This window comes from Lineus longissimus, chromosome 9, assembly GCF_910592395.1.
Source record: "Lineus longissimus chromosome 9, tnLinLong1.2, whole genome shotgun sequence".
NCBI lineage: Eukaryota > Metazoa > Nemertea > Pilidiophora > Heteronemertea > Lineidae > Lineus > Lineus longissimus.
In genome coordinates, this window is record NC_088316.1 from 18481635 (window position 1) to 18491854 (window position 10220).

The 10220-nt window shown below is 42.0% G+C and overlaps 2 protein-coding genes across 4 annotated transcripts; one reads left to right on the plus strand and one right to left on the minus strand.

The window, feature by feature from the left end:
• The first annotated feature begins 704 nt into the window (after positions 1 to 704).
• LOC135493294 (glycine receptor subunit alpha-2-like) lies at positions 705 to 6874 on the plus strand. 3 transcript variants are annotated; one of them, XM_064780521.1, is made up of 8 exons: positions 705 to 1954; positions 2776 to 2879; positions 3592 to 3659; positions 3980 to 4197; positions 4960 to 5042; positions 5432 to 5569; positions 5990 to 6339; positions 6575 to 6874. In XM_064780521.1, the coding sequence occupies exons 1-8, from the start codon at positions 1914 to 1916 to the stop codon at positions 6872 to 6874; spliced, it is 1302 nt and encodes a 433-aa protein (XP_064636591.1). In that variant the 5' UTR covers positions 705 to 1913. The 3 variants fall into 3 exon arrangements, with proteins under 3 accessions (XP_064636591.1, XP_064636590.1, XP_064636592.1); XM_064780520.1 differs by lacking the exon at positions 3980 to 4197 and adding an exon at positions 4260 to 4477; XM_064780522.1 differs by lacking the exon at positions 3980 to 4197 and adding an exon at positions 4260 to 4477 and having other exon boundaries at positions 5474 to 5569.
• On the minus strand, positions 6824 to 10169 carry LOC135493289 (sodium-dependent glucose transporter 1B-like). Its single transcript, XM_064780507.1, has 3 exons — positions 9983 to 10169; positions 9477 to 9762; positions 6824 to 9233 (listed from the first exon to the last, which is right to left on the minus strand). The coding sequence occupies exons 1-3, from the start codon at positions 10163 to 10165 to the stop codon at positions 8161 to 8163; spliced, it is 1542 nt and encodes a 513-aa protein (XP_064636577.1). The 5' UTR covers positions 10166 to 10169; the 3' UTR covers positions 6824 to 8160.
• Positions 10170 to 10220: the final 51 nt, after the last annotated feature.

Genomic DNA, 10220 nt, shown 5'->3' on the forward strand with positions numbered 1-10220 from the left:
AATGCGAAGGGCCAAAAACTTTCTCCAGGGGGACATTTTCTACTTCTGCACCGGTCCTAAAAAATTGGTACATTTGAAAGAAAGTAAAAATCTAAAGTTTTTAGAGAAAACTGCTCACTATAAACCAGGTGACGAAGACACCAGACTATGTCAGCCATCAGTAGGGAAGTCCAACATTTGGACCAACTGGAAGCGACTAATTATTCCATTTACACTGGTAACCACCGGTAACTTTCCTTTCTTACTGATAACCACCCCTGATATTGACCGCCGATTTGCCCACTCTCGTCTACTGCAGGTTTCTGCACATCTGCCTGCCACTCCGTTCCCGGGCGATCAACACATTGAAATATTCCAAGACTACCTTTTTGGTCATCTTCTTCGCGTCGCTCATCGCGACACTGCCGCATTTCTGTGAGCAAGCCTTCTACGCCGACTACGACACAGGAGAGCTCAGAATACATGCAATATCAAGGGATTACGCATTGACATTTGCTTACAACATGGGCTACAAAATCATCTTCAAAACCTTCCTTTTTGACATTGGGCCGATGTTCTTTATCATTATCCCATTCAACGCAGCAGTTCTCAGGGCTCTGAGGAATCGCCCGGGCAATCCATTAGCCACGAAAAAGAAGACGTCAGGGAGTACCCTGATAATTGTATCAATGATCACAGTCTTCATCCTCTTCAAGCTACCAGGATCTATTGTCCAAATCTTGTCTGTGGCGGAGCAAATGCAATCGAAGCCGCAATTCGAAGCTTGGTTTGGCATCGTGCAGCAGTTAGCGAACTCCCTGATTCTCCTCAATTCGGCAAGTAACTTTCTCATTTACTTTTCGATGGGGAAGGAGTTTCGTACGGCGTTTTCCGACCTCTGTTGTTGCAGGAAGAGGCGCATTCGATCAGCACTGCAGTCTGATAGGGACTCCCGATCAGTCTCAAGCACTCGCACGAGTTTTGTCAATCTGGAGTCGGCGAGCCTGTAAATTGCAAGGACTCGAGCGAGAATGCAATATCTTGAGTTGTCGCAAGAAGCCGAACGTCCAATGCCCCTTCAGACGATGTACGAAAAAAACTCTGTTGCAAACTGTTGAACCCCTCCACATCACCACAACAATACACTACCTGTTTCTCCACATGGACATGTACAGTACATGACATTCTTATCATTTTGATACATGCAATCATTATGTTAGACTTTTCCCGGCCTTCTTGCACAGTAAGTGACTTGTTCTCATAAGACCAATTTGGGTTTAAACTACTATCGGCACAGAGGAATCATAAATCAAACACCCTCACACAGCACAGTCTCTCAGCAAATGTAATGAGAAGGATGACTTGTAATGCGTTTTCATTACACCTAGGCCTAGTATTGAAGAGATAGACAGGGAATAGGTGGTATCAATTTCGTAACTTTGAAGAAGAATTCCCTATTGGGAAAAGAACACTTAACGATTCACAAAGTTTTTAACGGATACCGGCGCAAAGGCGTGGAATTATCTAGTTGGAACCGTATCAAGATCCGAACATTTGATTATAAGGCAGACCGTGTTCATTACAGCAATGATAATCGTTTTTATCTCTACCCAGGGGAAATTGGCGAATTCATATTTAGCGAGGTATAAAGTAGTGATAAATGTTATCATCATATTGTCATATCAAGAAACGAGCCATTTATTATCATTGTGTCAAATAAGCAGACAATTACACACATAGCATCCAACATTACTCAGCATCACTATACATATATACACATATAAATACGAGAAAATTGTGTATCTGAGGGCAGACCATCTGAGGCTAGTCCACGTTTGTTTCGTGTAGGATTTGGAATTTCGGAAGTACGACTTCTGAACAGGATGTTGCTAAACGGAGTACATGTAAGCATAAACAACATCTAGCTCAACGAAATGGTCGCCGGGATGAAATATCTTTTGGTTGCACTAATAAGGTGAGTACACTTTTTAAGTCAACAAGGTCCATATATAATGGCCATTATTAATGGCCTAATCCTTATGTTCAAAAAATTTAAAATAGAAATTGAATATTTATTTCCGTGGAGAAAAGTATTTATTTCCGTGGAGATAAATGTTATTTCCGTGGAGATAAATGTTATTTCCGTGGAGAAAAGTATTTATTTCCGTGGAGAAAAGTATTTATTTCCGTGGAGATAAATGTTATTTCCGTGGAGAAAAGTATTTATTTCCGTGGAGAAAAGTATTTATTTCCGTGGAGATAAATGTTATTTCCGTGGAGAAAAGTATTTATTTCCGTGGAGAAAAGTATTTATTTCCGTGGAGATAAATGTTATTTCCGTGGAGATAAATGTTATTTCCGTGGAGAAAAGTATTTATTTCCGTGGAGAAAAGTATTTATTTCCGTGGAGAAAATACTTAATTCCGTGGAGAAAATTCGAGAAAAAAAAATCGTATTTGAATCTAAAAAAAAACATGATGTCCCTAATGGGCCACCGTAGGTACGTGATGGTATATATTTCAACATTGCCGCTTTATAGAAAAGGATGTCGGCGTAGGATGCAATGCCATTAGAATAATCGTTTATAGGAACCGATGCCCCTCTTTTTGTGCTTAAACTGCTTGTAAAACATAGCAACCTGATTCCTTTCTCCCGAGTGCGTCACATTTACGACGGCCAATCTACATGTTACACCTGTGTCTATTTTAAAGCTTAATTTATGTTAAAAAATTATCATGAATATTCGGATACCAAATAGACCAAATTGTCAAGCCATCCGTTCTATCTCCCTTGCAGTTTATTTTCCTTTGGCGATGTATCAGGAAAGATCCCTGATAAGTTTAACAAGACATTTTTTACCGATGATTATGACAACACGATTCGGCCCGGAGCGAATGAAGGTTGGTAGTCATCCCCTTATTACGTGCCATATAGGGACTTTTCTTCATTTTGAGGAGGTTCTCTTCATCGAATTTATCACCTGTATGAATTTGGGAATATGCCTTATTTGATGCCTGATTTCCTGTTGATCACCCTGCATATACAAATATAAATACGGATAGGCTCGGCATGTCAGCCTCCAAAAATGATGATAATGGGCTTTCATGTCATTGATAATTGCATCAGTCTGTAAGAGCAGGCTGTTTTCTGTAAAAAAAAAATCAACAGTGTGTTTTGTTCTATAGCTGTACAGTCCAGCTCATATTAGTATCAACACCTACTTCATACGATATCTGATGTGCCAAATAAATGTGGTTGAAGCAGCCCCACTTGGGAGTCCCACAGTGGCACGCTCAACTGGGTGCATCGAGTCCCGCAGTTCACGGTCAACTGGGTACATCGAGCGATTTAGGACATAGATGCCCCGCAGTTCACGGTCAACTGGGTACATCGAGCGATTTAGGTCACAGATGCCCCGCAGTTCACGGTCAACTGGGTACATCGAGCGATTTAGGACATAGATGCCCCGCAGTTCACGGTCAACTGGGTACATCGAGCGATTTAGGACATAGATGCCCCGCAGTTCACGGTCAACTGGGTACATCGAGCGATTTAGGTCACAGATAGTCAAGGGAGCATGCTGAATGTATAATGTACATAATTGTTTTCCAGACAATGCGACGAATGTCAGTGTATTTTTTCACGTGAACACCATTGGATCTATCAGCGGAATCTCAATGGTAGGCGACACCGCATCACAATTTTATATATTCAATTCTAAATTTATTGAAAAGTGTGCTAAATATATATATATGTTTTCCGGCGGCAACTACAGTTTAGGTAGTTAGATGCACATTTGTCTGACGAAAAGGTGGGACTGTGCCTCATGCACCACCCCATAAATCCGCCACTGAAAGTTGTTTATCAATTAATGACATCAGTTATCACTCCTGCACTGGCCACCAAGGTTTGAAATAAGAAAGATGCAGGGCACCTCAAATTGAATTGCTTCAATGGATATTAGAAAGGCGTAATGTTATCTTCAAACCTTATCTTGCAGGACTTTCATCTCGATATTTACCTCCAGCAGAGCTGGTTGGATGAGCGTTTGAGCTTTAACGGTACTAAAAGAGTTCCATTGAGCCAGTCCATGCAGAGGCTTATTTGGTGGCCCGATACATATTTTCTCAATGAAAAACGTGGAAAGCAACACGACGTAACGACCACCAATGAATATGCCCACCTTTCTCCTGATGGGATAGTATCTGCCAGTCAACGGTATGTAGTTTTCTTTTTATCGCCCGTTCTGCTCAAGAGATTCTTCCCATTATGTTTTGCAGGACTTTCTTCTTGATATTTATTTCCACCAAAGATGGCTGGACGAGCGTTTGAGTTTTAATGGTACAAAAAGGGTAACATTGGCTGAGACCACTCACAGGCGATTTTGGTGGCCCGATACATTTTTCTATAATGCTAAAGGGGGACATCAACACGACATAACCACAACCAATGAATTTGTTCACATTTTACCGGATGGAACAGTGAAAACAAGTCAGCGGTATGTTTTTTTTAGTCTTGGCGGCCCTAATTATGCATTGTTATGGTAACTGCATGAAAAGAGCATCTGTAACACTCACGATGAATGAAAAAATATACTCTACATTTTGAAGTGATTGCGGGGCAAAAATTGGCATTATTCCTTAATATTTGCCGAATATAAAATCTGTTGAATCTGGGTACCTGTAATCGAGAATAACTCAATGACGTCATGATGCCGTTCCTCTTCTCGTGTAGCGCGTTGACTTGTAGTAAGTTGTACAAAGATGATCGGTGCACGGAGAGCTGACTTGGGTTCAGGGGTAATAAAAATTGGAATAGCGTAATAATTTAGTCAGATTTTTGAACTTTTCCATCTCCTTCGCAATTTGATGATGGGAAATACTATGCTCCAGAGTGGAAGCTGACCGCAACACCTGACAGATTGGTAATAGTGCCCTTGATTATGCCATTGCTCCTTTAATGTTGGTGTGCGTTTTCCAGATTTTCGCTGCTCCTGAATTGTTTTATGGATCTCCACAACTTCCCAATGGACTCACAAGAATGCAGTTTAATCATTGGAAGCTGTACGTAGATAGGTCTTTCTCAGAACCCATTATAAATGCTTAGCGATTTCACCAAGTAACTCCAAAGCTAAAACTAGGAACAGTGAAAAGGACAAGTTGGAAAGCATTAAATAAATCCGGGGGCATATAACGTGGTTTGGAATAAGAAACAACTATGCTTTACATATCGTTGTTGTTGGTAGAAGAAACGTGAAGGAATCCGCTAGGATGACCGTGACAGAAATGAAAAAGCTTAGAAATCAAACTCCATACAGAAAACACCGTCGACAAAACGCATTTGCACTACTTTGTAGCTCGTTCATGTTCATAGCTCTTCGTAAGGGTTGCGAGGACTACCTTTACAGATCACGTGATGAATGAAGCCGAGATTTTGTTTTTTAACATTTCAGATGGCTACGTTGATGATGAGATTCATTATTCATTTGTCCCAGGCAAACCCACCACATTTAATGACGACGTTATGCTCCCGGAGTTTCGAATTGACGAGGTTGTTACGGAATCATACAGCAAGACTATGTCTTCGTCTGGTAGGTGTAAAGTATCGGCGTGCTCAATGTTGCCAAGATAAGTTACTTTGAAGAAAAACGCGTGTTCCATAAAATCGCTCATGTAAGCTATATGATAGGGGAGACGACACGTACATGTATATCTACCATCATTCAGTTTTTACTCGGTTTTTATTGGACGCGCACCACGAAATGTATCTCAGTTCGGGTTGGGGTGTGCTTTCTCCTTGGCCTTGGCTATTCTGAAAGAGGTAAAGTAGGTAATCAACATTTAGACTTTGAACGATGTTGTGACATTGCAGGAGCTCACAAATTTCTGGAAAAGTAAGCGATTCACTTCTCTGGGATGGGAGAAAGTTCAGCTAAACTGGCAGCCATGTCTATCATCCGGCTTCCCTTTGTGCTACAAAAATAACATGCCGAAGTAATGTAATTTTTCAGGTAATTATAGTATGCTGACCTTCACCTTTCACCTTGAGCGCGACTTCGGATACTACTTGATTCAGACCTATATCCCTAGCATCATGATCGTCATCCTTTCTTGGGTGAACTTTTGGTTGGACGTGCATGCCACCCCGGCGCGGGTCTCGCTCGGGCTGCTGACAGTCCTAACAATGTCAACACAGATCTCGGGGATCAACGCCCAGCTGCCTAGAGTCTCGTACGTCAAGGCTATTGACGTTTGGATGTCCACGTGTCTAAGTTACGTGGTTGCTGCGTTACTCGAGTTCGCGGTTGTTAATGTTGTCACGAGACGAGACGAGTTGAAGATGAGGAATTTAGAGAAACGGGTAAGTACCGAAAGCGGTTGCCACGACCTTGGGTCTCTGTACTGAAATCGAGAACTTCGGTTGGAAGTCGGTTTCCGGCACACACACCCAACCCGACAAACACGCCTGAGGCCTCCAGTTTAGCTCCACCCTCCGGATCTCGAAATTGGTACAGAGACCCGCCAGAGCGGTATAAATTCTTGATCGTCATCTCATGTTGTTTGGTACTAAATCGTCCCTCAAATCATATTTCCAGAGAAAGGCTGAGGCGGAGGTCGCAGCTGCTAAAAAGAGGGAGGCAAATCTGACGGGAAAAAATGATGACGGTGGCGAGGGTAAAGGAATAGACGAAACCACCACAAAGAAGCAGCGCTTAGACGGCTTGGTGTTGCGTCTCCTACAGCAAAACAGGGAAGTGTTGAAGATAAGGAACGCACGGAAGGTGGAGAAGACGTGTAGATTGGCGTTCCCTGTATCGTTCTGCTGTTTTATTGTGTTTTACTGGCTACATTACTGGTGTAAATGGTTCACGCATAAATACAAGTGCAAGCCTTGAATTGATAATTACATATACAATTTCAATTTCAATTTCAATTCATTCTGTATTCATATCGAATCTAGGTAAAAAAAGGTACAGGAAAGTATTTTCTTGCTCATTTTTCTTCCTCTGCGACTGAGGTGGTGCCCTAATAGTTTAGTACTTTTATGGAATGAGTTAGAGGAAATTTCATGGAAGAAGTTGCCCAACAGGGGAGCTGACGGGTTTTTTTCTGCACTCGGCCTATCACTATTTTAATTACAATCATTTTCTTTCAAATTTTTTTAAATACTCGTGTCGTATTCTTATTCTACAGGGCACTGCGATTACCAATTTTGTGTGTGGTCCTGACTGACGTGGGGGTCATTTACTTCTCGATTACCTCCATGGGAACAAGAGAATTCAGTTTTACTTCATGCATTGTGTACATTTATTTCCTGTACCTTTTTTTCCGTACCTTTTTTACAGTATACCATGGTTATTACAGAGGTGAATAAACAAGATAAACAGTGTACAATGTGAAATGTATGCAAATAAACATAGATAAAAGTACAGAGATGAAAGGAGATACAAGTTTTAAACATACCGTACACGGTATGGTGTTATATAGTCCGGAGATTTAGTATACTATTACATATCTCCGGAACTATAACACCAGATAACTCCACCGCGAACCAGTTATGAATTACTTATGACCTGCTTATTTCTGGTTGGTTGATGCATGAAATTAAATGAAAACTGATGTTTGCTAACTAACATCAAGTATCAATTTGGGGTCAGTGAAGCTGCTGAACAATGTTGAAGGTATGAAACAGTCTTTCAGGTTCACAATAATTAGGAAGATGTGTTAACCCGAAAGACTGTTTCATTTATTCAGTATTTGTTACGTACTGACCCCAAATGAATACCACCCCAAATATATCTTTGATATAAGTGAGCAAGCAACATTGTTTATTTTGTTTCATGTTTGAGGTTTCGGACTTGTAAAAATTTCAGAAAAATTCACCCAGTACCTCTGCCTCTTAAGGTGGGCCTAGTGACTTTTCTTTGTCTGGTGTTATAGTTCCGGAGAGAGAGTATATGCACTGAATACAGACATAGATGCATAGAGATATTCACTGGATGAAAGATATCTACATGTATAATGTGCGTAGGCTTATTATGATTGTGTTTGGTAAACGCCAGCTGGCTTCATCAATATGGATGCAGCTCATCCTCTGAACTGCATTGACAATACTAATTGCAAGTTGCCATACATCAACATATGGACAATTTCCGGTAGGCTTTAACTTCTCCCTTTAATATCAACTATCAAGATTATCGTATCCAGTTTCGCGTAATTTACGAAGGCCAAGGGAAGTAGGCCTTGTACCGCGGACGTAGCGGTACACGACCACCTCTACCAGGACAAATAGAACATCACATATCAATGCACATACCATTGTGATTTTCATCAGTGAAAAGGGGTCCTTTGCGAAGAAGTAACCAGTTATGATTGGAACAAGACATGTGCCGACTTGACCCCCTGCGACCAGTGCCGCCGACACTTTATGCGATAATTTGAGATAGAAGTTGCTCCAGATGAACACCCCGGCGTACGTGGAACCGAATCCGATGGACAACACGGTAGTCCCAACCCAGAGCGTGACCCACGTGGGAGCGCTCGAAACAAGGAAAATATTAGCAACGGTTATCAGGGCAAGGTTTACAAGCAGAAGGGTCGAAGGTGTGAAAAAGTTCGATGTTACGATTCCTACGGTACTGAAGACGGCATATATCCCCCAAAAGTATGAAACCATCAGCGTCCCTTCTTGCTTAGTGCCATTCATCCCAAGAACAATGTACGCTGCCACCATCCCGTAGAAATTCAACTCCAAGCCAATCAGAACCATGATAAACAGAAACATTAGGCAGACGATGAAGATATAAGAGCTCCCTTTTGGCACGATTGACGTCTCTGTCTCTTTCTTTTGCTCGTTCTCTACTTTCGTATGTGGAGAGGATTCGCCTCTGTCTTGGCCAAAATGACTGACTAAAGCCGACCCGCATGCCAAACACAAACCAGAGACGCATGCGATAACCATTATGATAAAGTACAGCGTCTCAATGTGAACATTACGGCGAGAGTCCCACTCTATCCCATATGCTACGTCCACGTTGCTTCCATTCGTCGTGTTCGTTTCTATGATAGTACTGTTGAAATGCTTCGCTCCTGAAAATGTGCCTGCTCTGTTAGTTCTGTTGAAATGTTCGGCTGGGAGAAAAGGAATTGCTATCAAAGGAGATACGGTGGCGCCTATGATAAAACATCCAATGACGGCGGCGAGGATAGCTGGACTGCTCTCACCCCACAAGTCCATAATGAAATAGTTACCGCCTGAAAATAACAAAAGAATAGAATAAGATTATTGGATGGCTGCGCAAATATTGTACTGTGTTGTTCCTGACAGAGAACATGTGATAGAAATGTTGATGACAAATTACCTTGTCATGATATGTCATGGGGAAAGGAGCGGCGTTTATTTATCTCGGGCCCGAGGAATCTCGTGAACATGTGATGACCAGAAGATTATCCACTGGTGTCAGATTGATGTCGCGTGGACATGTGTAGCCTTCTTACCCGCTTCAACAAATCCCATGCCAAATCCACTCACTGTGAAGGCTACGAGGATCGAGGTCAATGATCGGCACCATGGACTGAAACCAAAGGAAAGGCCAGCAACGACGAAGTTGATTCCGAACATTGCCGACCTCCACCTATCCTTCACGACGAAGCCAAGCATGAAGCAACCGACGATGAGGCCGATTCCACGTGCACCGTAGATCCAGGTGATCTCATCAACACTTGTGTCCACGATGTTTTGAAGACTGAGGAGGGTGGGTCCCGGGACCGAAAACATCAACCCCTGATAAACAAAAAATGAAAATGGATTCAAATATGATGATAATTAGGGCACTTTGGTTGCACTGTTTTGGGTCGCCCATTTATGGCAAGCCAAAGCGGAAAAAATGAGATTTAGATAAGAAAATGAAAGGTCCTGACGTTAAATTTGTGATTTATACGAACAAATGAAGTCCTGCATTTTTTCCGCTTTGGCTTACCATACCCGTTGCATGATAACCTACCTTCGAAAAGTAGACGGAACCCGTCATGGCAGTGGCAAAAATTCGAACCCATTTTTGTATCTTCTTGTGCTGCGTTTTTTCTCTCATCTGGTCTGCCAGCAGCGAATAGTTTTGATCAACACCACCCATCAGTGTAGACTTGCATAGCCCTTTTCCCACTGGAGAATTCAAACTCGACCACATCTGATACTAGGAATTATCATGCAATGAGACATCTGGTTCATCTAGAATATGCAAT

Bases quoted from the DNA above. Each gene is read 5' to 3' on its own strand.
- LOC135493294 (XM_064780521.1), top strand. From the start codon at position 1,914: ATGGTCGCCGGGATGAAATATCTTTTGGTTGCACTAATAAG. The intron at 1,955-2,775 runs GTGAGTACACTT...TCTCCCTTGCAG, and splicing joins CTTTTGGTTGCACTAATAAG to TTTATTTTCCTTTGGCGATG. The intron at 4,198-4,959 runs GTATGTAGTTTT...TGCGTTTTCCAG, and splicing joins ATAGTATCTGCCAGTCAACG to ATTTTCGCTGCTCCTGAATT.
- LOC135493289 (XM_064780507.1), bottom strand. From the start codon at position 10,165: ATGTGGTCGAGTTTGAATTCTCCAGTGGGAAAAGGGCTATGCAAGTCT. The intron at 9,763-9,982 runs GTAGGTTATCAT...TTTGTTTATCAG, and splicing joins GTTCCGTCTACTTTTCGAAG to GGGTTGATGTTTTCGGTCCC. The intron at 9,234-9,476 runs GTAAGAAGGCTA...TGTTATTTTCAG, and splicing joins CATGGGATTTGTTGAAGCGG to GCGGTAACTATTTCATTATG.